The sequence below is a fragment of the Elephas maximus genome, chromosome 22, assembly GCF_024166365.1.
Source record: "Elephas maximus indicus isolate mEleMax1 chromosome 22, mEleMax1 primary haplotype, whole genome shotgun sequence".
NCBI lineage: Eukaryota > Metazoa > Chordata > Mammalia > Proboscidea > Elephantidae > Elephas > Elephas maximus.
This window is the reverse complement of record NC_064840.1, coordinates 81,113,813-81,141,304: the sequence shown is the minus strand read 5'-3', so window position 1 is coordinate 81,141,304 and position 27,492 is coordinate 81,113,813. Positions and strand designations below refer to the sequence as shown.

General features: G+C 45.7%; 2 protein-coding genes across 9 annotated transcripts in view; one reads left to right on the top strand and one right to left on the bottom strand.

Annotated features, from left to right (window-relative positions):
• CFAP97 (cilia and flagella associated protein 97) overlaps positions 1-16,192 on the bottom strand; it is a 28,425-nt gene extending 12,233 nt beyond the window's left edge. Inside the window, exons 1-2 of one of the 5 annotated variants that reach the window (XM_049866253.1) lie at positions 16,024-16,192; positions 8,537-9,600 (exon numbers count right to left, since the gene is read on the bottom strand). In XM_049866253.1, the coding sequence (XP_049722210.1) occupies positions 8,537-9,584 (1,048 nt within the window). In that variant the 5' untranslated portion in view covers positions 9,585-9,600; positions 16,024-16,192. The other 4 variants (XM_049866250.1, XM_049866254.1, XM_049866251.1 and 1 more) reach the window with 4 other exon arrangements.
• A 7,041-nt stretch (positions 16,193-23,233) lies between these two features.
• Positions 23,234-27,492, top strand: part of SNX25 (sorting nexin 25) — a 148,558-nt gene continuing 144,299 nt past the window's right edge. For 3 of the 4 annotated variants that reach the window (XR_007514929.1, XM_049866249.1, XM_049866247.1), the window contains exon 1: positions 23,235-23,924. Coding sequence is in view for 3 of the 4 variants with exons in the window: in XM_049866249.1 (XP_049722206.1) it covers positions 23,544-23,924 (381 nt within the window). In the remaining variant the exon portion in view is untranslated. Of the gene's footprint in view, positions 23,925-27,492 lie in introns of all 4 variants that reach the window. The other variant, XM_049866248.1, reaches the window with a different exon arrangement.

The window sequence follows — 27,492 nt, the reverse complement described above, 5'->3', positions numbered from 1 at the left end:
AAGTGAACACAAAGGCAAAAAGGCTAAACAATGTAGCACAGCAATATGACAGTACAGGCTTTAACTCTTAAAAATGTAAACTATATTAATGTATACTCATATAACTGTATTAATGTATATTAACATATATGTTAATATATTTACATATACGAATGTATACTAATACTTTATATATGTGCATTAGGATAGTTCTATGTACTATATAGCTGTATTAATATAGACATGTATACATGTATATATTAATATATACATTAACATAGTTCTATAATACATACAACTATATTAATATTAGTTATGTAATATGTATGACTATATTAATGCTTATTAATGTCATTCAGATTACAATTGTGTAGAAAATCCATCTGAAGTAGCTTAGAGTTTATGTTCATTGGGCTTTTTGGCCATAAAAGCTACACATGAAACAATGAAAAAATTTTAATAAGAAATGTGTACCTTACTGGTTCTTAAAAAAAAAAAAAAAAGGTTCTTAGGCAAGTATAATTTATGCAAAAATGCTTTTTATCTTGTCTATTTCATGTTTCCCTAAAGCAGTTTAATAACTGGGGAAGTTATAAACCTCTGGTTTAAATCCACAAAGGGTCGGCAGTTCAAATCCGCCAGGCGCTCCTTGGAAACTCTATGGGGCAGTTCTACTCTGTCCTATAGGGTCGCTATGAGTCGGAATCGACTCGATGGCACTGGGTGGGTTGGATTACAAATAGCTGATTTTGGCAGTTTTTGCTAGTTGGAGGGTAAACTTCAAAAAATAAAATGTCCTCGGCAACAAATGCTGGAAGCAATGACTGTACTACGGTAAAAACACGAATATTCTGAAATTATCAACTAAACCTGAAAAAAAACTTTACTACAAATGATTTATAGATCCCAATATTGTCATTAGAAGCAGTCCTGCTGGCGCGGTGGTTACGTACTTTAAGCACTTGGCTTCTAACCAAAAGATCAGCAGTTGAAATCCTTCAGCTGCTCCATGGCAAAAAGAGGCAGCAATTCGCTCTGGTAAAGACTTACAGCCTTGGAAACCCTACGGGGAATTCTACTCTGTCCTATAGGGTCCCACAGGATGGCTATGGATCAGAATTGACTGGAAGGCAATGGGGTTTTTCTTTGGTAATACTGTCATTAAAATACTTCTGTAAAGTCAAACATTTTATTTTTGATGAAAACGTAAGTCTAAACGAATATATTACATAAAAGGCGTTTTAAACCAAGAAAATTATTTTGCATGCTGATTGTCAAATGAAATTTTTATCAACATGCCTAATTCTTAAATTTCTATAATACAACAATTTTCACTAAGTCTCAATTATCACTAAACATTTGTGAAAAGTTTATAAAAACATTGTTTGCTTACTTTTTTTAGTGTAAGCACTAAAAATGAAAACATATCAGATAGACTAACATCTATTTTTATAGTATTTTAAAAAGTAATCATTTGTTTTTACATGAGTACCTTTATGTTGTTTTTACTTATTTAGCATTTTATGCTCTTAAAAGCATTTTACACACATTATATCATTTGTTCCTTATGTCTTCACAGTGCTGGAAGAGGGGGCATTTTTAATCCACATTTTAAAATGAGAATAGTGCAAAAAAGTTACATCACTTGGGCATGTCTACCTCCCGATGCTTAAACCAAAGACTGTGAAAGATTATAGAAACTTTTCAAAAAATGATTAACAGCCGCTTCCCAATAAGGGAAATGAAGAAATTGATTTTTAATTTGCTGAAAATCATATCAAGTTAATGATAAAACCTGAGGAGTACATTTATAAAGATATAACATGTACTGTGCATATTAAATTATTTTGCTTTCAAGAAGTACCTATTTTGTAGAATTTAATACACTTTCTAGATTAACTAAACTATATATGAAAGTCTTTAAAATCAAATTCTAAAGGAAATTGACAGTAAACTAGTCTTCCTCATGTCATTAAAAAAAGTTTTTAAAACTAAAATAAGACATTAGTTTTTTAAAAAAGCAAATAAAAGAAGAAATTTAATCTAATTCATTTAAAATAAAAGAGCATTCTAGCTCCTCTTAATGGAAAGAGTATCTATGAATACTTACCTACCGGTACCAGGACTTTACGGAATAGCTACCCCATACGGTTGCTATGAGTCGGAATCGACTCGACAGAGCTGGGTTTGGATTTTCCGGAATAGCTACCTTCTATGGTCGCTATGAGTTGGAACTGACTCGACGGCGCTGGGTTTGGTTTTGGTTTTTATATGCCTTATAGGATTTTCTGGAATAGCTACCTTACAAGCCTTAGTATAAGGCATCTTTAAGGACATGATCCACTGTTTTCCCAGCTGAGGAAGATTTAGAAAATTATTAACTTGAATAAACTTGCAAGGATATAGTCAAAAGTCTACCTCTGTGGTTATATTTGACTTATTTAATTGGACATACACATGTAAACTCATTAATTTAGAAAAATTGCTTTTCTATTTTTCCTTATTGAAACAATTTTGTCCAAGCTCTTCACACGTATTTCCATATCTGTGTTTCTTATCACGAAAGTCACTTCGCCAGTCACCCAACACCCTTTACTAGAAGGATCAGCTTTACTTTCATCTAAGCCATCTGAGATACAGACAGCATTTTAAAAATTTGTGTTATGCTATCACTGGAAATGTAACCCAACCTGTGTTAAGTCCTTATTTATATATTCAAACCTGTTGCCACTGAGTTGATTTGGACTCAGTGACCCTACAGGATAGAGGAGAACTGCCCCATAGGGTTTCCAAGGAATGGCTGGTGGATTCGAGCTGCTGACTTTTTAGTTAGCAGCTGAACACTTAACCACTGGGTCACCCAGGCTCCCATTCATATATTAAAGTTCTTTAAAAAATAAAAACAACCTGTAGGCATATTCAACTCTATTAAAAAAAAAAAAAAAAAAAAGCCTATAACACTTGCACCAGCAAGGTTATAATCTGAGGAACAATAATTAAATTTAAAAAATTTCTTTGCCTTCTTTATATTAACAACTTGCCAGATGAGAAATCCTGTGGCATTTTTCCTGTCTCCTCCTTTGAACCCGGGCAAGCTTGTGAGCACTCTGACCAATGGGATAAGCAGAGATGATGTGTGATTTCAAGGCTGGGTAATAAAAGGAGATTGCCCCTAGCCCAGCTCCCCTCCTGCCCCGCCCTGTGACTGGCTACCCCCAGGCAGCCATGCTATGAAGACATAAACCAGAGACAGGCATGTGTTAAGCACTGTGATACTAGTCTTTGAGTCATTCCAGCTTGCTGCTTTACACCACTAAGTTCTGTGGTTATTTGTAAACAGAGCAATAGTAAGTAGTAAAAAATGTGGTACCAGGAAGTAAGGTGCTACCGGAACAAAAACCAAAAATATGTGGCATGAGTTTTGAAGCCAGGTGGTGAGCAACGCTGGAAGGTCTAGTGATTGATGATGAAGGCTGAGAGGAGAGCAAGAACTTACATTGGAGGCAGGGGAAAAAGACCGTTGATATCTAACTGGCATGACGTTTGGCAATAGCTGCCTGTGGTGTCAAAGAAAATGAAAAAAATACCTCAAGAGCTGATGAATTTGGTGAAGGAGATCTTCAACCACAATGCCAAAAGTGCCAATGGTTATTTTAGCCATGATAATGAAGGCACAATTCAGAGAAAATATAATGGAGCCAGGATTTATAGGGTTCAAACATGGGACTTCGTCTCACCCCCCGTCTCTCTTAGATTACAGAAACTATAGCAGAGGCCTGACTGAGGAACCACACCTGGACCTAGAGATTGTGGTTATATTTGGAAAGGGAGGATGTACGTTTTGCATGTGAAAAACCAGTTTTGGTCAAGTAGAATCTGACTCACGGCAAACCCAAGCGTGTTAGAGTAGGGCTGTGTTCTATAGGATTTTCAATGGTTGATTTTTTGGAAGTAGGTGGCTGGGCCTTTTTTCCAAGGCCCCTGTGGGGGACTCAAACCTCCGACTTTCAGTCAACAGCTGAGCACATTAACCCTCTGCACCACCCAGCTACTTTCCGCAGGTGGGAGGGACGTAAATAAATGTGTGGCCAGAGGGCGGACTTAAAAGGTTTTACAACATGACCATGAATTATCTGACACTCTTCCCATCAAGAGGTGGGATCTATGCCACTTGTCATAAACCTTGCAGGGCTTGCGGCTGTTTCAACCAAGAGATGGCAGAAATGAGCCTCTGTGACCTCTGAGTCTAGGTCACAAAGAGTGACCAGGTTTCTGGCTTGTTTCCTGGAACACTTGGGCTTGGAGCCATGAGCCACCACATCAGCGGTCCGGCTGCCACGTGAGGCCAGGTCACGAGGAGAAGCCACGTGCGGGTCCTCTGGTCAGCAGGCCTCGTCTTCATGGCATCTCAGACCAAGGCACCAACGTGAGTAAACGAGTCCTCAAATGATTCCAGCTCCCAGCCGTCAGGTCACCCCCTGGCCTCTGGGTCTGTCTGCTAAGTGTTGGGGTGCCTGCTATGCAGCAATGGTACCCTGATTTTTATGTTTCATCATGTTTTAAAAATATTGTGGCAGAAAAAATATCTGTGGACCAAGTACAGCGAATAAGCAGTTATACTTTTTTTGGGAGGGAGGCTGTGGCTTTGTCAATGTCATTGTCTAGTTCTGTTTCTGGTTTTATCATACATTTCAAATCAGTGACTGTTCCGTCCTTTTGGTGTATTTGGTCCTTTTATTGTTGTAAACCACTCTTCTTTGTCCACTTTCAGCGCTTTGCACCTTGAATTCTAGTTTGTATACTAATTAGATGCTTCTATTTGCTCCTCGGCATATGTTTTTTCAAGCCTTTATTTTCATTCTTCCTGTACTACTTCACACGTCTTCTTAGGCTGGATTTACCAGGTTTTCACATAAATAATGCACCCACACATACAGTGTACACAGTAGGGGTGTTCGGCTGGCAAAAACCATATAACGAGTGCACTATTTGCATAAAATACGGTAGTTAAAATTTTTTAACCCACTCTGATAGTGTCTTCTGATGAACTTAAAATCATCTACATATATTGTGAATGACTCTTACGTTTGGCTTCTTTTTCTACAATCTTACTTTTAAAAAAATGCCTCTCTGGTTATTTCTTCTTTCTTCTTTTGGATGATTAAGTTAAAAAAAAAAAAAAATAGGCTGCAAGTCACATATGCTAGTTTCACTTTTCTAGAAGATACGTTCTTAAACTTTTGGTCTCAAGATACCCTTACACTACTCAAGAAGACTCCAAAGAACATTTGTTTATGTGGGTTACATTGATCAATATTTACCATGCTAGACACTAAAAGTGAAAAAATTAAAGATTTTTATTAATTCATTTGAAAATAACAATAAACAAATTACATGTTAACATAAACAACAATGTTTTAATGCCTGGCTTAACAGACAGCACGATTCTCGTATCTGCTTCTATGTTCAATCTATGCTGCTATCCTGTCAGGCGGTCCTTGAAAAGACTGCACACTCATGAGAGAAGAGTGTAAAAAGCAAATCATGTCTTAGTTTTATTAATAAAAAGTTTTGTTCTCAAAGATCCTCCCTACAATCACTGAGTTTAATCTTTTAACTCTGTTTCAAGTATTAAGTTCTTTAGCTATGAGGCTGGTGTCTGTTGATTTTAGGTCTTCTCAAGTGCTCTGTAATGCTTGGTAGTGTGTTAGCGTAGCTAACATTTCCTGCTCATCTACCTGAATCCTGTTTGCTTCGGCATGCCGGTAAAGGAGGGATAAAACATGCCGTCAGACAGGGGGTGCTAGCAGCTAATCCTCCCCTTTCCAACGGAAGTGTTACGGTGCCTCTATCTTCCCCCTGAACAAGGCGCTTTGTTTCATCTTATGTTGGCATCATCTTAGTTGTAAACTTTACCAGTCTTTGCTCATCACTGCTTCCGTAATCCCATTTCTCTCTCATATTCATTTTTTCTTCTCATGTATGTCCTACGGCGATTCTTTCATACAGAGGCTATGTGGTAAATTCTGAGGTCATACAAGATGTTTCTACTCTGCCTTCTCACCAGTCTTCATAAACTGATCTAATTTTATCCACACAAAAAATGAAATGTACCTTCAAATCTAGTCATGTCAACTTCTCCATCCCCCTGATAGCTCCAAGTGAGTCTGACTGGCCTGGGATAATCCCATTCCCCCTTGTTTCAGGAATAGGAATGTGAGCCATCTCCGGGCCAGGAGACAGGGGTGGAAGTCTGTTGCCAGTGCTTCTCACAAGTTTCTGCCATTTAAAAAAAAGAGGAAGGGAGTCTTCTCTCTCTGGACACTGTCATGTCTGGGTGTGAATACTGAAAACTGCTGAAGATGTATCACCAGCAGCCTAAGACTGAAGCCAACACCAGGGCTGGGCAGAGTGGCAGAATGCACCTGGGTGCAAGGTTACATTTTTGAGTCCCCGAATCAATCAACCCTGAAGCCTGATCTATCGCTGAGCTTCCTGTTATGTGAGAAACATTGTTTGACTAGGAATTTCTGTTACGGCATCCGAGATCATCTTAAATTAGTACAAATTGATCATCATTGGTCCTCCTGAACAAGAGCCCAGAACCACAGATTATTGTCCCCTGAATGGTTTTTAGAAGAAAAATGGCTTTTGTGACAGAGGCAAGAGTGGGAGGTATAAAGCTACCACAGACAGAAGGTTCAGAAACAGACCCTCTGAGGAGGTGACATAAGCTGAGACCTGAGGAACAGGAATAAGCCAGCTATGCAAAAAGGGGTGTGGGGGGGGGCAGCAAGTACAAACATCCCATAAATGGAAAGAACTTGGAGTGTTCTGAGACAGTGCGGAAGCAGTGTGACTGGAACACGGTGGTAAGACTGAAGGAGCAGGCAATATCCATACGTACTTATTAACTTTAACAGCTTATCAGACCAACTGCATCCAATTGTCCGTTGGCAGGGCCCAGGCATCAGTATTTTAATTTTCCAGGTGACTCTAATGTACTGCCTGTCATGAGAATCAGTGACGTCTGGTAGACAATGAGGAATCCGGATTTTATTCTGAACATAAGAGTATGCCGCTGAAGAGTTGAGAAGGCAGCTAGCAGCGCTGATTTATTTTTTCAAAGATTACTCTTGTTGTTGCAGGAAGAAGTAGAGAGGCAAGAATAGAAAAATCCACAATCCTGAAGTGTTAGGAGACCGAACAAATATTTATCAGCGAAAAACATGTGGGTGGAAGCTTGGCCACCAGGTGGTGATGGCCAATGCCAAGAGTCTGGCTTTCCAGAGACACTAAACCAGTACGTCCACACAGACCAAGAAGAAAGAAAACCTACAGAAAAAGGAACCTTTACAAGCACGAACTACTCTCCAAAATACGCTCTGTCAATCTGACCATATAAGATATTTGACTAAATAAGGTATTTATTCTTGACTCAGGGGTGCCCTTACCTTGCCATCCTACGTAAATTAACTTATTCTTTCAATTAAGATTTCAAACAGAAATAGAGAACCCAGTCCTTATTTAAAAATTTTACTTTCAACTTACCTAAGATCTAGTTCGCAAGCTCAATCATTTTTACATTTCTATTAACTAGCCTAAAGGTAAACTTTGGAGTTGCTTTTATTTCACCTGGAAACTAAACATGGATAATAAATTGATACATAAATGCAGCAATAAGTATTATTCTCATTCAAAAACACACCTTGTTGGTGTTAGGTGCCATCGAGTTGATTTACCTTCTATCTTGAAGCAATTGAAACCTGAATTATGCTATTTCATCAATTTGGTAATTAGTTTCAAGTAATGCTCTTTACAAGGAGCCCTGGTGACTCAGTGGTTAAGAGCCTGGCTGCTAACCAAAAAGTCCACAGTTCGAACCCACCAGCCACTCCGAGGGAGGAAGACGTGGTAGTTTGCTTCCATAATGATTATAGCCTTGGAAATCCTATGGGGCAGTTCTACCCTATCCTACAGCGTCACTGTGAGTCGGAATTGACTCTACGGCAAGCAGTTTAACGGGAATGCTCTTTAGTCTTTAACTTAAACCTGAACAGTGCCCCGCAGTTTACTCTGGGTCCTTTCATTTGCTGGCATCCTTGCCACTTTCTGTAACATGAAGACAGCATGTTAGGTTACCTAAACCTTTGTGCAGATAGATGCCTTTCTTGAAGAAGAAAGTGAAATATGTCTTATGCTTGTCTCTATCAAAAGTGGGAAGAGACGTGGCCCCACTTCCATCGTTTATTTATATGATTCATCTGGCCCCTCCAGGCATTTTTGAGTTTATAAGCACTAGAACATCTAGTATGAAGTAGTTTTTAAGTGCTGGTTGGTTAGCTTTGCAATATATATGTCACCCGATATTACCAATAATGGTATTTCAGATACTTCTTTGGTAAAATTGAATATTTGGTAAAGTCACTATGTCAATTTTCCCAAACACTAAAGCATTATCTATTAGAAAAATCAGTGCAAATTAATAACATTTAAGCTCATATATAATTAAGTTCAATAAATAGTTAAATATACAATTTAAAAAAAAGAAAGTTACCTTTCAAAAGATGATTTAGGTCCATTGTGTCATGTAAGACTTTTTGTTTGTATCTTTGGTCCAAGTTGGAATCTAACGATGAAGACTTCGAGGTCAAGCTAAGGCTGGGCCCATACTTTTCTTTCCCTTTTCTGGCTGATTTCAAGTGGCTTAAATTACACTTGAAATCCTCACTATTTTCATATACTTCTTGACCCACATTTTCTTGCCTTTTCACTTTGACTCTTTGATCATTTGATGCAGCCAGTTCAAAAGACTGAACCGGGCTGATGTCTGGGGTTGACAGAGGAGTCACATCAGTCACAGTGTCTTCGGATTCCTCGGCACAGTCACCAACCTTGGGTTTCGTACTTAAAGGTTGTGTTCCTGCTGATTTTATTCCTGGATTATATTTCTGCTTTGGTGACAAGCGAGTTATGCCAGAAACATGTTTCCTTAACGATGGAGATGAGTCAGATACACAGACATCAGACTCCGTGTCTGAACAGTCTGTAACTGAACCTGAAGACGAGGAAGACAAAGAGGAAGAGGAGGAAGAGGAGCTAATCTTGGGATACTTTTTATTTACACCTTTTTTAAAGTTACCAGGCGGTTTAGCCGACTTGGCCCTCACATGACATCTCTTTGCGTCATCACTGCTTTCCTCACCATCTGTACAGTAATCATCTTTTCTCACAATTTTGGGAATTCTATTTGGGACGGGCAAGCGCATTTTATGTCCTGTCACAGCATCGTACTGTTTTTTTGACTTTGAAGAAGCGGTCAAAGATGAACAACTGCTAGTTTGTAGAATATCATTTTCTATAAGGTGCTTTTCTGGAGGAATTTTCTCTTTTCTTTCGTTTCCCTTCTCAGTAAGATGATTTTCCTTGGTTTGTATTCCAAATTTCAAGTTTATATTTTCTGTGCCTTTATCTATTCTCTCTTTAGGGTCATCGATTTGCTTGTCAAACACTGAGTTACTTTCATATTTCTTTCCTTCTTCAAAATCACTGTCAAAGAAAGAGTGATCCACCTCACCTTCTGACAGGTCTCCAAACCGGTCCATGACGGCCACGGTGCTCCTGAAAAGGAAGTGCAACTATCAGGCTAATTTCTAAAGACATTTCATTTTTATTTACCACATCATTTTCCCAAATTTTTGTACCCTCCCCCTACCAAAACAACAAACATAGCTCAGTGATGTGATGATGGTGCTATGGGGTGGGGGGTAATGAGCTGCACCAATGATCTGAAAAATAAATAATAGTTCAGCTCACAGGAAAATAAAAGCAGACCACCAAGACAGGCACATCACAAACAAGTTTACCTAGGTGAACCCTAAGGAAAACAGCCCTTTATACAGTCAATACAGCTGGAGCCCAGAGTAAGAAAAGATGGTATTAAAATGTCATAGGATTGGCTAAACCAGCTCAAGTACGCGTTAGTTAATGAAGGCTCTTACTAGGTTTATAAGCAATGTCTAAGTGCTTACAAATATTTCCTATTTTAGATTTTTAAGCGTGCCTTGCCAAGTGTTTGAGAAAAACAGATACATTAAAATTGTGATTGTGATGTTAAGGAAGTCTGCAAATGGCGTCAAATGTTCAGGGTAATTTAATGTATATTTTATAAGCTAACTGAAGATTAATCAAAGCATAAGTTTTTAAATTCTAACACAAGATTATTAGATCTAAACTGAAATAAGATATGTAAATAGATCTTAAAGTTTTAAGAAAAATTAAATTATGAAACACATATCCAATAAGTTAAATATTAAAATACAAGAAGTATTTCCCATAGCATAGGTGAATTGCCCTCTTTAGGTTTTAAAATTCAAATAACAAAACCAACAAAATAAAGTACCTCTTTAAATATATTTAGGCTAGGTATATATTAAGTTTTAGATACATTTATTCACATAGAAATCAAAGTTAACTCTCAAGTAGTTTAAGAAATGAAAATTTTCAGAGCCATAAAAAGCCATAAAACTTTTGAACCAGTAAACTCATTTCTGGAAATCTATCCTAAGGAAACAATACTAGAGTGAGGGAGTCGTGTTAATTACAGCGCTGCTGGGAATACCAGAAACCCTGAACACAGGGATACGATCATTGTACTAAAATGAGAATTATTTAGATGAGGGGTCTGGCAAAACATAGCCCTCAAATAAAATCTGGTCTACCGCCTGTTTTTGTAAATGAAGTTTTATTGAAACACAGCCACGCTCGTGCGTTTAGGTATCATTTCAGACAGCTTCTGCACCACAGCAGCAGAACTGAGTGGCTGTGACAAAACCTCCCCAGCCTGCAAAGCCTAAAATATGTACTATCTGGACCTTTAACATAAAAGTCTGTGGACCCTTAATGTACATGATATACCAACATCAAAGATGCAGAACTCAAAATTGTTATCTATACCGGATTAATAATACAATTTACACATTTGAACAAAAATTAGGAAAAAAGTGGCAAAAATTAAGAGGTAAGCTGTTAGAGGAAAAATCGTCAGCAATTCTACTGCATGTTTTATATTTCCATTACTGTTAACATTATCATGTTCATACAATAAACTAAATAAATAACTGCAAGTCTGCACCCACCACCACCCACCGCTGTTGGGTCAATTCTGACTGCCAGTGACCCCATATAAGGGTTTCCAAGGCTGTAAATCCCTACAGAAGCAGACTGCCACATCCTTCTCCCTTGGAGCCACTGGTGGTTTTGAACTGCCAACCTTTTCGTTAGCAGTCGAACACAGTAACCACTGATCCACCAAGACTCCATATAATAAATTAAGCAAATAAATGATGACTGGAAGTCTGCAAATATCTGAAACAGAATGAACTGAGCCAGACAAACACAAGGTCTAAATGGTTCTGCCACTTTCCGACTGTGTGTTCCTGGGCTCAGGTACAAGGATTTCACTGCAGCATTATCTACACCTCTTTATAGAGTGAGAAACAACTTTAACGTCTATCACAGAAAAATGGATAAATAAAATGTGTTATATGCATATGACATAATACTACAGATCAGTAAAAAAGAATGAACTAAGATCTACAAAAACGTTGACTGAAAAAGCAGAATTAAGTGAGGAATGATACAATTATGTAAAACTTAAAACACATGAAACAATACTATACACTCCACAGGCACAAAGTTACAGAGCATGGATTAGAAGGGTGTGAGCCTACGAGGAGGAATGAGACTGGGAAACGAGGGTGGAAGGGGATGAAGATCACAGGCCATCCCAAACCCACAGCATTACCAATCCAATTCTGCCCACCTGAGGTCAAAAAGAAAAACTAATCAAAACAGCCCCTGAATGCTTGGCAGGTCTTAAAGCACTAACATTCAATTCTCAAAAGTTACCCTTTTAGTAATTCACCTTTTAATTCAAAATGTCAAGGGCTGGAATAAAAAAGACTTGTGATTATGGTTTTTCCTTTCTTACTTTGCAATTAAAAAAAAAAAAATTACGTTTCCTCAAATTTCAAAAGGAAATAAGTTTCATAGTATAGCCCAGAGCTAATACTTTATAAACTGCAGGTCACAATCCAATGTAAAATCAGTTCAGCGGGTAGAGTATGTCCCACATTACGAGGGCAAGGAATGCGCACGACACAGGACCAGACAGTTTCCTTCTGCTGTACACAGGGTCCTTACGAGTCGGAACTGCACCTAACCACGTTCCAGGAAACTTCTGTTCCCGTTATTGAAACGTATATGTGTGTGGGACCTTGATGTAAAATCTGCTTCTACTATTGTTAATTTGTTAATAGCGTTGCTGTGATATCTGTGATTTATCTGATGACAAACAGTGGGTAAGACATCTTCCCATCATAGGGGTATTTTTAAAGGACAATGTTCACTAATATGGTTTTAGGGAACAGTTTGTTGTAAAAAAGGATGGTCTGCACTGTTAAAATTAGATAAACATGCCAGTGTTTGCCACACGTTTTGCTGGATTTTTGTGTCACATACCAGCTTCCCTTCAACAAACTAAACGGGAACAAATCTCACTGGCACCCAAATTAAATGAACCAGTAGCTCTAGCCAAATTAAAAAGTGTTACCCTAGGCAACAAAAATTTAAAACTTAGAATTAACCACACTAATAATCCCCCATCCCTACCTAAGCCTGTGACCAAAACCCCCATTTCCAAAGAGAGTAGTGAATTCCAAAAATATTTCTGGTGAAGAGAATGACAATTCTGAAAGCTGCTAAACTTGAAATGTTTGCAGCCTGCCTGCCTCCTTCCCCTCCCCACCTCCCGGGTGTGGGACAACAGCAGAATTTCTGTTAGCTGAGAACTCCGTAAAGCTCCTGACAATAGGGCACAGCACACGATAAATGTTAGGGCTAATAACACCCTTCCTCACCATTATTCCCTTGCAGTTCCACAACAGTCCTGAACAGGAGGAAACCACTGCCCCGAGTGGATTCTAGAGACCCGACAGAACAGAGTAGAACTGCCTCTTCGGGTTTCTAAGGTTGTAATCTTTACGAAAACACATTGCCACATCCTTCTTCCGCGAAGCGGCTGGTGGGTTCAAACCCCTGACTTCTGGGCAGCAGCCAAGCAGTTAACCACTGTTGACAACAGGGCTCCTTTGAGGAAAGGCCTAGCAAATTCAAATGACATGATTAAGTTAAATTATTAGTTTGTGGCAAGTATGCCTTTTATGACTTCAAGCTTTATCAAAGTTGAATAAAAGAGAACTGAGATGGACATCTCAAAATACGGATTTAAAAGGTTCTGGATAAATGGAAAGGAAGTTTACTACGTTCCAGGCACCGTTCTAAGCACTTTTACATTAACTCATTTAATACTGATAAGTGAGGTTGGAGATGAGGAAACAGATGAACACATTTGCTCAAGGTCACACAGAAAGTAGCTGAGTCAGAATTTGAACCCAGGAAGTCTGGCTGGAGAGTCAGCACTCTTAATCATTACGTGACATTGAAACAAGGAGAAAATTAACCCAAAGACCTAGTAAAAAAAAAAAAAAAAATTTTTTTTTTTTTTTTTTTTTTTTTTAGGAAGGGGATATTCTGAAATAGCCAAAATAATACTGCAACGATAGCACAGATATAGAACAGACCGCTGACAGAAGTCCTCAGGGTAGGTGCACTGAGGACCCTGGCTTAAAGGAATGATTGAGCTGATGGAAGATTCAGGAGATCTCCAAGTGGCAAAGGCATGACTCGGAAACCAAAAAGGTACCATGTTCGTAAGTCATACTGGACCACACCAAGTTCCATTTTATTCTGCTTGGTCAAACTATGTCTTGAATGAAGCATTTATAGAAGGTGCTCTGGTGAAAACTCTAGAACTCAAGTCATAAGTAATGATTTAAAGAACAGGAACTCAAAGACAGTGAAAACAATTACTAAGGGAAAGGGTATATTCAGATACGTGGCTGACGATACGAAAAAAGATTTTAGACCTGTTGTTTGTAGTTCCAGAGGTACAACTTGGATTAACAGATGGAACTCACAGCGTGAGGACTGCTCAAATACGGAATGAACTACTTTGTAAGATTGAGTCATTAGCTACGTTGGAACACTGCATCGCCCACTGGCTGGGATGCTGCAAAGGATATCTATTCATTACGAGGATATGTTCTTTCACAGATCTAACATTTTATGGGCTACGTCTAAATTCCAAGATCCTTAAACCAAAATAAACGATTGCAGATACTTCTTTGAAATTCTCGTTTTTCCACAGCTAATAGTTTCTTGCCTTGCTTTTCTCTTTACCATATTGGGAGCTACTGATGTCTTGCTCAAGAGCCCTGTGGCACAGTGGTTAAGCACTCAGCTGCTAACTTGTAAGGGCAGCAGTTTGAACCCACCAGCCGCTCCACTGGAGAAAGATGTGGCAGTCTCCTTCTGTAAAGATTTACGGCCTTGGAAACCCCATGGCGGCAGTTCTACCCTGTCCTATAGGCTCACCATGAGTTGAAATCAACTCAACGGCAGGGGGTTTGCCTTTCTGGTTGGATGTCCTGCTCATCTTCATATCCCCAGTGCCTGAAAATATTAGCCATTCAAAGAATGCTCATCCCATGAATAAATTTGGGATTAGGAGATTTAAGGCGGAGCCCCAGTTCTGGTTTCTGCTAGCTATGTAAGCAGAAAAATCACCTGGTTTCCCTGAGCTAGTTTCCTTAATGGTTTCAATCTACTCCTGTTCCCTACCCTCCCCAGCTCCCCCCACCCAACGCACACCAGAACTAACTATTTCCTTATCTCCATTTCCCTGGTACAGTCATCTAGTTCTTTAATAGTTGTAACCACCTGTCCCCCTACACAGTCACAGTTCTTAAGAGGTGATGCATAGGACAGTGCCTGGAAGACTTTCCAAGTATCAACTGAGGTTCACAACATCCAACAGACAGGGCTACTGTACAGGAGCTCAGCTGCCAACCAAGAGACCTGCAGGTTTGAAACCACCAGCAGTTCCGAGGGAGAAAAGACCTGGCCATCTGCTCCTTAAAGATTACAGCCTAGGAAACCCAATGGGGCAGCTCTAGTCTGTCCTATAGGGTCGCTGAGTCAGAACCGACTGGACAGCACACAACAATTATTGTAAGAATGTGAACATTCAGTTAGGCGATTTAACTTAATTTACAACAAAATTTACCCAACGATTCCACCCACCAAGCAACCCACTTGGTAACGTTTAATTCAAAGTTAGTGACCTTCAACGAAGAAAAACGTGGATTTAAAGTAGTACAGACTCTCTCCACGGGCGTATTGGGAAAGGGCCAAGGTGAAACGGTAGTTCACCAGGCCGTAGTCAGGCTGTTGGTGCACTTTTCCCCAAAGCTGCCTGGGGTCACCTGGATGCGCACCACAGGTGCGGCTGCGGCAGGGTCGGCAGGAACGCTAACGCTCTCACGGGCCTTGGGGGCAGCACACACGACGCGGCGCTCTTCCCACCCTGACGCTACGCCGCTGCAGTCGGCTCCCCGTCTCCCCGCCGGTACCCGGCCGTCTCTGCCGAAGTCAACACCTGGGTCCCGGCAACGCGACGCCGCCCGTCCCGCAGGCCTCACGGTTCGGTTCCTGTCCGCCCGAGAGGGCAGCTTGGCCAGGGCGCCGCCCCCGGTCGCGCCGACATCTCGGCCCAGACCGACCCCAGCCCGGCCCGGGCGCGTCCTGAGCGCAGGTCCGGCCGTTCGCAGCGGGGCTGGTGGTGCGGGCTCCGCGGGCGGGCCACGCGGGCTCGGGCGCCTCAGTCGGGGCTACGCCGCGGGCTCGGGCGCCTCAGTCGGGGCTACGCCGCGGGCTCGGGCGCCTCAGTCGGGGCTACGCCGCGGGCTCGGGCGCCTCAGTCGGGGCTACGCCCGCCGCCCAGGGCCGACAACGCGGGCTCGGGCGCCTCAGTCCGGGCTACGCCCGCCGCCCGGGGCCGACAACGCGGGCTCGGGCAAACGGACCCGGGGAGCTAGTGGCGGCGCCGCGGGCAGCAAAGAAGGCCTCACGCGCCACGCTCACCTGCGGGCCGCCGTCGCCACGGCCCCGCGCGCACGCGCCAGCGCGCTTCCGCTGCCCTCCGCGCTGCCCCAGCGGCAGGTTCGGCCCCCAGCGCCGCGCCGCGCACTTCCGGAGGCGGAGAGAGCGGAAAGGGAAAGGGGGCTGGCGGCCGGGAGCGCGGGCGCCGTGGGGAGGGGCGGTGGTCGGCGCGGGGCCCCGGCGGCCCCTCGGCGGGCGTGGTGGAGCGCGGCGGCCCGTGGGCCCCCGGGGGCACCTCCACGCGGGCTCGCCTGGGAGCGGAAACGCGCGGAGGTGACGCGTCCGAGCTCGGGGGCGTCGTTGGTGCGCGGGCTTCCGTCCCTTCCTGTTAGGGCGGTGCTGAGAGCGCGATGTGGTGGCTGAGGAGGGAGATTCCTTACCAGAACAGCGGTGAGGGAGACTGCCCTTGCGGTTGTTTGTGTGGCAAAGCGGTTCGGACAACTAGCTGGTGTTAACGGGTCAGTGGCAGGTAACACCTTAGAAAGTTCTCTCACGACTGGTAAAGGTCAGTAGTTAAAACCACTGAGAAAAAAGATCCATGCCCCGAATGTAGTGAACATGTACATAATTTTTGGATTTGAACTCTCAGGCACACAGCAAGTGTAACAGAAAGTTAAACCAAAACCGTGGATTCCGACTTATAGTGACCCTATAAAACAGTAGAATTTTCCCATAGGATTTCCAAGGAGTGGCTGGTGGGTTCAAATTGCTGACCTTTTGGTTAGCAGCTGTAGCTCTTAACTACTGCACTACCAGGCCATAAAAATCCTACGGGGTTCACTTCTACCCTGAAAGGCATGGGGTGGCCAGGAGTCGGAACTGACTGGAGGGTAACTAGTGACTGGTACCTAAAACCAAACCAAATGGACTGCCCTTGAGTGGATTCTGACTCAGTGACCCTGTATCTAGATGGGCCCAGGGTAATTACAAGGGCTTCATAAGAGGGAGGCAAGGAAGAAGCCACAAGCCAAGGTATGCAGGCAGCCTCTGGAAGCTGAGAAAGGCTAGAAAATGAGTTATCCTCTGAAGCTTCCAGAATTGCGGCAATGTGACACTTTGATTTTAGACTTTTGAGCCCCAGAAGTATAAGAGAATAAATTCATGTTGTTTTAAGTCACTAAGACTGTGGTAATTTGTTACAGCAACAATAGGAGACTAATACAGTAGGTACTCAATTTTTTTTTTAAGTGAAAATGCAAAGAAAGTTGAGAACTATGGGTTGAGTCATATCCTAGGGAGTCTCAGTAAGGAACGCCTCTATTTTGCTTTTTCACAATGCATTGTGTACCTGTTGGTAATAACAACCAAAAAGTACAGGGAATCACAATGATTCTCTGTTCTTTTCATAGGCTAAAAGGAAGGGTACATTTCACCAAATTCTGCCTGATAAAACTATGCTGGCACCATTTCCTGGGGGTGATTGTGTATCCTATGGTCAAAGTTTATTATAGGCCATGAATATAAGTTTTGTTTTTTTCTCAGTTTTCCACAGGGCCTAAGGTAAACTAAAACCTGTTGCCATCAAGTCAACACTTAGTCATCTGTGTGGCATGAATGAACCAATGGATGTGTGAGCCATTTGACAGCTCCTTCAGAGGTTTTATTTCCTTTGTGTCTCTTCATAGTTATAAGGTCATAAAAAGTTATCAATGCATGAGGAAAAAAAAATCCTTCTCAAAATTCACTAAATTTGAATTTTATTGTCTAAAAAGAAGATGTAACTCCCTGGAGAAGGACATCATGCTTGGTAAACTAGAGGGCCAGCAAAAAAGAGGAAGACCCTCAACAAGATGGATTGACACGGTGGCTGCAACAACTGTGAGGATGGCACAGGGCCCGGCAGTGTTTCCTTCTTGTATGGGTAGGGTCACTGTGAGTCAGAACCGACTTGATGGCACCTAACAACAATCTTTACTGAAGCTGACTGCCACATCTTTCTCCTGAGGAGTGGGTGGTGGGTTTGAACCAGTGACCTTTCAGTTAGTAGCTGAGGACTTAACCACTGCACCACCAGGGTCCTCCCTTCAAGGAAAGAGACCATATTTTATGCTTTTTTTCTAATAAAGCGCCTTGCTACAGTGTATTGGGCTGAATGAAAGAATGAACAGAAGTCATAAACTATCTTCCAGAAGTTTACAATCTATTTGTGGGACAAAGAATTGGGCTTGACCTTTTGTCTCTTGTTTCCGAAAATAGCACTTGGAATTCCTAAGCAATCAAGGTGCTCTTTGTTTTTCTAAAACAGCCAGGCAACACTTAAACGTGTGAACAAGTTGGGAGTCCCATGGCAACAGACCTCGCAACAAACCACCACCCCTCACCCTCAGAGGACTGATGTTTGCTACCCTTGCCACAGAGTTCATTTCACTCATAGTGACCCTGTTGGACAAGTAGGATTTCCAAGGCTGTAAATCTCAATGGAGGTAGACTGCCACATCTTTCTCCTTCAGAGAGGCTGGGTTCAAACTGCTGACCTTCCGAGACCTTTTGGTTTGCAACTGAGTGCCTAACCATTGTACCACCAAGGCTCCTTGATGTTTGTTAGCAAGGTTAAATCTACGTTGTGTTCAATGTAGCGTTTCACGTAGGCTTTCGAGTGTAAAAATGGTTGGGGAGGGACTTCAGGGTCCGTAAGCTATGGTGCTAGGTGGAAGCAGGAGTAGCAGAGTTTTTCAGACAACCTACTAAGCTCCCTGGTGGTGTAGTGGTTAAGTGCTACGGCTGTTAAGCAAAAGGGCGGCGGTTCGAATCCACCAAATGCTCCTTGGAAACTACGGGGCAGTTCTAGTCTCTCCTATAGGGTCACTATCCGTTGGAATTGACTCAACAGCAGTGGGTTTTGGAATAAGCTCCTATGGGTCAGAATGGACTCGATGGCACCTAACAACAACAATAAGCTCCCTGGATGGCACAGTGAAACACTCAACTGCTAGCCAAAAGGTCGGCGGTTGGAACCCATCCAGAGACCTCTGGGAAGACACCCGTCACAGCCTTGAAAATACCACAGCGCACAGTTCTACTCTCACACGCATGGGGACTCCGCAGGTTAAAACAGCAACTAAAAACAACAAGAAACTAAGCCTCCGTAGCCAGGGGAATTGGCTAAAGGTAGGCTCCCTTCAGTGGCATCACTGGGAGGTGAGAACAGTGCATACCGCACTGGGTAACACTGTCAGAAGGGTTGACACCAAAATGACTGTCTGTAAAATTTTTGCTCAGTGTTTCAGCAGAAATGAATGATTTCTTATAAAAATATCCCTGTAGTTACTTATAATAACAAAAACATTTTTCGTAATCCCAGTTAACTGTATGCTAATTTACTTTTTGAATCTTCCGATGATGCTTCCTTTGAAATCCTGGTGGCGCAGGGGTTAAGCTTGGCTGCTAACCAAAAGGTCAGCATTTCCAATCCACAAGAAGCTCCTTGGAAACTATGGGGCAGTTTTACTCTGTCCTGTAGAGTCAGAATCAACTTGACTGCAACGGGTTTGGTTTTTTAATTTTTTTTTTAATGCATTCCAGTCCAACCTGTCATTATTACAAAATTACAATGATGCTTCAGATCTCGTGGTTTGGTCTTCACGCTCTGCAAGCAGGTGCTAGGGTTTTCACAGTCTCTGATTTTGTCAAATTTTCCAGTGTATTAGCTACAGTACTGTGGTAATTAGTATTTGTAAACCTGTATCAATAACTTTTTTTGAGAACGAAGTAGTAGTTAAAGGAAAAGTAATGATATATGGGATTTACGAGTAACACTGGTATAAAAAACATTACTAAGGATTCTGTATCGTCTGGCAGGGAGGAAGTCCATTGGGGGGAGCGGTGTAAGAATAACCTGTGGATCTTGTTAAAATGTAGGTTCTGGTTCAGTATATCTGGGGTCAAAAGGGAAATTCTCAGCAGGGGGTTGAACTGAAAATAACTGGTTCAAAGCCCTGGATTCTAATTTAAAAGCTGCCTTAGAGGCCCATCTCTTTGGATACCTCCTGATTCCAGTCACTGTCTTGTACCTCATCTTCTCAGTGTTCTCCAGCTTTGCACAGGATACCCCATAAAACCCACTGCTGTCAAATGGATTCCCACTCACAGCAACCCTATAGGACAGAGTAAAACTGCCCCGTAGGATCTCCAGGGCTGTAGATCCTTATGGAGGCCGACTGCCACATCTTTTTCCCTTGGAGCAGCTGGTGGGCTCTAACCTCCCACCTTTTGGTTAGCAGCCTAGAGGCCCCATTGCTGTTCATTAAACATACGAGGTGCTGATGCTGACCTAGTGGCAGTATGCTTTACGGAAGTTTTCTCTCCACAGGTGTGCATTTTTCCTAATATTCAGTACTTTTGGGAACAATATATTAATGTGCTGGAAAGATCAGGGTCATAAGAGTTACAGATCTGGGCTCTGAATAAATGTCATTATTAATTCAAGTTATAATCATTTAGCACTTGTGAGGGGGCTACCTAAGGTGCTAGTTATTCTCACAAACAAAACTAAACAATACTTTTAGTCATGAATTTAAACCTTGTCTCCCATCTCCCCATCTGTGGGATAAGCCGAGTAAATCACAGGGTGTTCAGGAAGCACCATGGCACAGCAGTTACATGCAAAAGCTTTGAAGCCAGACCACATGGGTTCCTAACCAAATCCTAGCTCTGATATTTATTAGCTTTGTAACGTTGAGAACGTTATTTTACTTTCTGTGCCTCAGTTTTCTCCTGCGTAGAATGAAGATAACAGTATAAGGGTTGTTGTGAATAGTAAATGAAAAAATGCATATCTAGCACTTAGAATAGTATCTGATGCATGGTAAATGCTCCAGGAATTCGTATTTATGAGAGCAGTGCATTTAAATTGGGGAATGTACAAAAGCCTTCAGCACATAGTTCCTGGCATGTAAATGTTAAAAAATGTAGATAGGATTCTTGGTAATAACAAGCTACCATGCTTTAATTGAAATGATTTGGATTTACATGGCACACTTTGAGAAGGCTTTAGAAGCAAGGGGCTCCTTTAAAATCAGTTATGTGCTTTGTTAAAAAATAAAATAAAAAAAGGGGAAGGAGGGAAGAACCGGAAGGTAGTAACTTCTTATGATATTATCACTGAGGCATGGCAAAGTAACATCTGGCATCAGGCATTACTTATCTCCTTGTTTTTGATTTATAAGGTATAATAAAGTACCACATGAATACTAATTAACATAAAAACAAAAAGATTTAGAAAATGAGGGATGTGAATACATTTTATAGCTAAAGATGGATGAAATAATTCATTTCTGCACTCTTTCATGAAGAGCTAAATGTTAGGGATAATTTTTTAGACTTCTTACTCATCTTGTACTTGACATCCATATCGTTCCAGAGATTTGTTATGAAGACATGATTGAACACAGGTGGGCTGTGTATGTCAGTGAACACCAGTATTTTTCCTTTCTCATAATGGCGTCTTAGATAATAGTGTTTTGTTTTAAAAGAAGATTTTGTACAAATGTCACATTTTTTCTTTGAGGAAATTTATTTTTTTTAAGCGTGTTCCCTGGGAAGTGAGATACAGCTCAATTACTGAAAAACAGCGCTTCTAAAACACGGAAATTCTTCATTAGAACTGCACGGAGAGAGTCCTGGGTTCTTCTAAATGGTTTTCATATCATTAAATTTGTCTTTATTTCTCACTGCTTCCCTCATCTAAAGAGCCCTGGTGGCGCAGTGGTTAAGCACTCTGCTGCTAACAGAAAGGCCAGCGATTGGAACCCACCGGCCGCTCCAGGGGAGAAAGATATGGCAGTCTGCTTTGGTAAAGATTACCAAACCAAACTTGTCCAGTTGATTCCCACTCATACTGACACTATAGGACAGAGTAGAACTGCCCCATACGGTTTCCAAGGAGCAGCTGGTGGATTTGAACTGCCAGCCTTTTGGTTAGCATTGTGCCACCAGGGCTGCCTCAGTAAAGATTATAGCCTTGGAAACCCCATGGGGCAGTTCTGCTCTGTCCTATAGGGTCACTAGGAGTTGGAATCGACTTGATAGCAGTGGGTTTGGTTTGGGTCGCTCATATTTGCCTCCCCTTCCCTTTTTTTCCTTTTAATTTACCGTCTTTACACTCTCATTTTCCTTTTAAATGATCTTTACTCTCTTTAGAAGTCTTCATTTCCAAAAAAAAATACATTAAATGTACATCTGCTTCTTCAGTGGTGTTAGTAGTAATCCTTGGTGTATGGTAGGCATCCATCACCTCAGCAAGCGTTATCTGTACATTAATGGCTGTGACCATGATGGAAAACCCATGGTGCTCCAGTGGGTTCTGACTCACAGCGACCCTACCAGACAGTAAAACTGCCCCATAGGGGTTCCAAGGCTGTAATCTTTACAGATGGGGCCCTGGTAGAAGAGGAGAACATCTACTCTAAAAATTATTTGGACCACTTTCATTGCTAATAGCGTTTGTAGTCAATAGCTGGCAACACAAACACACGGAATCGGAGCCTAAGTGACTGGCTGCTGTGTACACCTTGTGGCACCAGGCAGACTTCTTCCGGCCTTTCCCATAACTGGGAATTGCAGGCTTCATTCGCTCCCTCCACGTTTGTCTCGTTTCCGATGTAAGGATTCTGGGTGGCGAGGGAAGGGCCTTAGAGGAAACCGGTGTTAAAGGTGAAGGTGAGGGTCAGGAATCTTCCTATTTAAACACCAGGTGAAAACGAGGCAGAAATTTGGGGGGCTGAAAACAACGTAAGGTTTCTTGTCAGGGATGAGCAGACGAAGAATTAGGGGATCACGCGAGCCCGAGAATTTACAAAGGTTTAACACCTGCACCAACCTTTCCCTCAACCGACGGCTTCCGGGGGGGGCGGAGGCGGAGCGTGGGCGGGGCGGTTTTCGGCCCTCGCAGACGGGAGGGGCGCGCTCCCAGCTGTCACTCACGCGGGCGGTCCCGCCCTCCGCCCGCCAGAGACGCTCTCTGGGCCGCCCCGCCCCGCTCCCCCTCAGGCTTCGCCGGCTTCAGCCACAGCGAGGTCAGGCGGGGCGGGGCTCCCGGCCGTCACTCACGCGGGCCGCCCCGCCCCCCGCCCGCCGGAAACACTCTCTGGGCCGCCCCGCACCCGCCCCCGCCCCGCCTCAGGTTTCGCCGGCTTCAGCCACAGCGCGGTCAGGTGGGGCGGGGCTCCCAGCTGTCACTCACGCGGGCCGCCCCGCCCCCGCTCCCCCACAGGCTTCTCCGGCTTCAGTCACAGCGCGGTCCGGCTCCCGGGAGCGTCGCCCGGCAGCTGCGAGCCCGGCGCCGGCTGGCGGCGCTGAGGGGTCGCTGAGGGGGTCGGCGGCGTCTCGGAGCCGTTCGGTCCGTGGGCCGCCGTGAGGCATGAGCGCCGACTCCCGGGGCCTCCGGCGCGGCGGCGGCGGGAGCCGCGAGGGGAGGAGGCGCGGCGCAGAGGCCACGGTCCAGGGCAGCCCCGGGGCGCCGCGCGGCGGGAGATGTGCCTGTCCTTAGCGGCCCAGGAAGCAGCATGCACCCCGATGCCACCGACAGCCGCGGCGCCGGCCTCAGCTCCGCGTCGGCCGCAGGCGTCCCGGGCGAGCGGCCGGGGCCCCGGGGGGACGCGGCGGCGCCGGGGCGCCGGGGCGGCTGGAGCTGCCTGGTGCCGGCGGCCGCGGCCGCTCTGGCCGCCGTGTCCTTCTGCAGCCCGGGGCCCGGCTGGTGGCCGGCGGCGGGCGGAGGGGCGCCGTGCGCGGCCCTGCTCCGGCTCGCCCTCTGCCTGGGCTGCGCCGCGGCCGCCGTGGTCCTGGGAGCCGCGCTGGCCCTGCTCTGCCGGAGCCGCCCGGCGCCGCCGCCCGCCTTCCCCGCCGCCTGGAGCCGGCTGGCGGCGCTCGGCCGTCGCCCCCCGGAGGTGAGTACCGGTCTTCCCGGCGCCTCGCGGCCGGCCCTCCGCGCTCCCGGCTCTGAGCCCCGAGAGGTGCGGGGCCGGTCCTGCCTGACCCTCGGCCTGCCTGGCCCCCGGCCTGCCTGACCCCCCGGTCCTGCCTGACCCCCGGTCCCTGTCTGGCCCCCCGGTCCTGCCTGCCCCCCCGTCCCTGCCTGGCCCCCCGTCCCTGCCTGGCCCCCCGGTTCTGCCTGGCTCCCTGGCCTGCCTGAACCCCGGTCCTGCCTGGACCCCCGGTCCTGCCTGAGCCCCGGTCCTGCCTGGCCCCCGGTCCTGCCTGGCCCCCCGTCCCTGCCTGGCCCCCCGTTCCTGCCTGACCCCCGGTCCTGCCTGACCCCCGGTCCTGCCTGGCCCCTCGTCCCTGCCTGGCCCCCGTCCCTGCCTGGCCCCCCGTCCCTGCCTGGCCCCCCGGTTCTGCCTGGCTCCCTGGCCTGCCTGAACCCCGGTCCTGCCTGGACCCCCGGTCCTGCCTGGACCCCCGGCCTGCCTGACCCCCCGGTCCTGCCTGGCCCCCGGTCCTGCCTGGCCCCCCGGTCCTGCCTGACCCCCCGGTCCTGCCTGGCCCCCCGTCCCTGCCTGGCCCCCCGGTCCTGCCTGACCCCCGGTCCTGCCTGACCCCCGGTCCTGCCTGACCCCGGTCCCTGCCTGGCCCCCCGTCCCTGCCTGGCCCCCCGGTTCTGCCTGGCTCCCTGGCCTGCCTGGACCCCCGGTCCTGCCTGGACCCCCGGCCTGCCTGACCCCCCGGTCCTGCCTGACCCCCCGTCCCTGCCTGACCCCCGGTCCTGCCTGGCCACCCGGCCTGCCAGACCCCCCAGTCCTCCCTGGCCCCCCGGTCCTGCCTGACCCCCCGGTCCTGCCTGGCCCCCGTCCCTGCCTGGCCCCCCGGTTCTGCCTGGCTCCCTGGCCTGCCTGAACCCCGGTCCTGCCTGGACCCCCGGCCTGCCTGACCCCCCGGTCCTGCCTGGCCCCCCGTCCCTGCCTGACCCCCCGGTCCTGCCTGACCCCCGGTCCTGCCTGGCCACCCGGCCTGCCAGACCCCCCGGTCCTCCCTGGCCCCCCGGTCCTGCCTGACACCCCGGTCCTGCCTGGCCCCCCGGTCCTGCCTGGCCCCCCGGTCCTGCCTGGCCCCCCGGTCCTGCCTGCCCCCCCGTCCCTGCCTGGCCCCCAGTACTGCCTGAACCCCTGTCCTGCCTGACTCCCAGCCTGCCTGACCCCCCCGGCCCGCCTGGACCCCCGTCCCTGCCTGGTCCCCTGGTCCTGCCTGGGCCCCCGGTCCTGCCCAGCCCCCCCGCCCCCGGTCCTCTTCGAGGCTGGCAGCCCAAGGATGCCGGCTGGGTCTGCGGCCCCGGAGGTGACATGAGCGTTGCCTCGCCTGCGCCGGGGTGTCCTTGGGCTTCATGGAGTTTGCCGAGAGGCTGGCTTTTGGGGTGTGCTCTTGCTCGACGGCCATCCCTGCTTAGAGCCGTGGGAGCCGAGTAGTCGTGCCGAATCCTCGAGGCTGCTCTGCCTTGGTGAGTGGAAGTGAGCCTTCACTGCATGCAGGCCCTGGACGCCGGCCACCCTGGAGACCGGCCACCCTGGGCGCCGGCCACCCTGGGGGCCCGCCACCCTGGGCGCCGGCTATTCTGGGGACCCGCTACCCTGGGCACCAGCCACCATGAGTGCCCGCTACCCTGGGGACCCGCTACCCTGGGCGCCGGCCACTCTAGGGCTCCGGCTATCCCTGCTTCTCCATGGGAGGAAACTCTGCAGCTGTTTACAAGTAGGAAACTTGGACTCAGGTTAACCTGACAAAGGTCACACACCCAGAACCTCGCATCCAAGCCTGCACGCACTTTTTTTTTTTTTAATTGTGCTTTAAGTGAAAGTTCATAAACTGAGTCAGTCTCTCATATAAAAATTTACATATACCTTGCCGTGCACTCCTGATTGCTTTCCGCCTAATGAGAGCACACTCCTTCTCTCCATTCTCTATTTTTGTGTTTGTTCAGCCAGCTTCTGATCCCCTCTACCCTCCCATCTCCCTTCCAGATGGGAGATGCCAACATAATCTCATGCATCTACTTTATCCAAGAAGCTCCCTCTTCATCAGTGTCATCTTCCATCACATTGTCCAGTCCAATCCCTGTCTGGAGAGTTGGCTTTGGGAATGGGTCCTGTCTTGGGCCAACAGAAGGTCTGGGGGCCGTGACCACCAGGCTCCTTTTAGTCTCAGTCAGACCATTAAGTCTGGTCTTTCTACAGTGCACCCACTTTTTACCACATTTTCCTTTTTTCCACCATAGTCCCAACTGGTTTCTGTGGCTTAGAAAGAGAATGCCAGAAATCACACTAGTTTGCGACAAAAGGAAGGCTACCTTCAGCGAGGTCTGGAACAGGAGGGCTGTGGTTAGGGAAGAACAATATTTTAAATGCGCTGTTTTCCTCTACCAAATCAGCTACGTTTTCTTACCTCTCAGCTTCCCTCTTAAACCCTATAAAAGTTGACACTCACCGCTTGACTGAACGATAACTATCATTAAGCTGAAATTGCTGAAGCAGTGTGGGGTGAGAAAAGTAACAGTGCCTAAACTTCATAAGAATATTTGTTAGAGCGACCATAGTCCCCTGGGTTTTTGTAGTTCCTTATGATAGAACTTGCTTACGAGATGGATTGGTACAGTGGCTGTGACAGTGGGCTTAAGCGTAGCAAAGATCCTGAGGATGATGCAGGACCAAGCAGTGTTTTGTTCTGTTGTACATAGGGTCGCTATGAGTTGGAAGCAGCTCCATGACACCTAAGAACAACGTGCTTACTCCTTTATAAAAAGCGTCACACTCTCTTCCAGAATTATCCTTTCCTGAATCTGTCAGTTGAGACAAGTGCTCTGAGATAATGGCTGAAGGTGAGGCTTCTTCATTCAGCAAATTGATAAGGAAATCAGTATATTAATGGAAGGAAACTTTTCATATCAATTTAGCAAAAGTTAGTGAGCAGGTGTGTTTTTCTTCTAGTTTTTTTCTGCAGTGATAAGAAACAAGGACCCCAAGATTTTACCAGTTGATTTATTGATCCTAGAAGAAGCTCCCATTCTTTAGAGCATTGTGAGAAGTTGTAATTCATTCAGTACCTATTTACTGAACAATTTGCCTATACCATGTACTGTTCTGGAAGCTGTGGTTGAATGAAGAAGACACATATAGCCCTGTTCTTTGGAGATTACATTCTTGTGGGGGACCAGACAATACATAAATAAGTGAGATACTTTTGGTTAGTGATAAACGCTTATGAACACCAAAAGCAGGATTAAGTGATTAAGAGGGACTAGCATCCATTGCTTTGGAGTGAATTCCGACTCATAGCGACCCCGTAGGACAGAGTAGAACTGCCCCATAGCATTTCCAAGGAGTGGCTGGTGGATTCGAACTGCTGACCTTTTGGTTAAGCAGCCGAGCTCTCAACCACTGCTTAACCACAGTGCCACCAGGGCTCCAAGAGTGGCTAGTAGGTAGACTCAGACATACCAACAATGGATCATGAAGATGGCACAGGCTG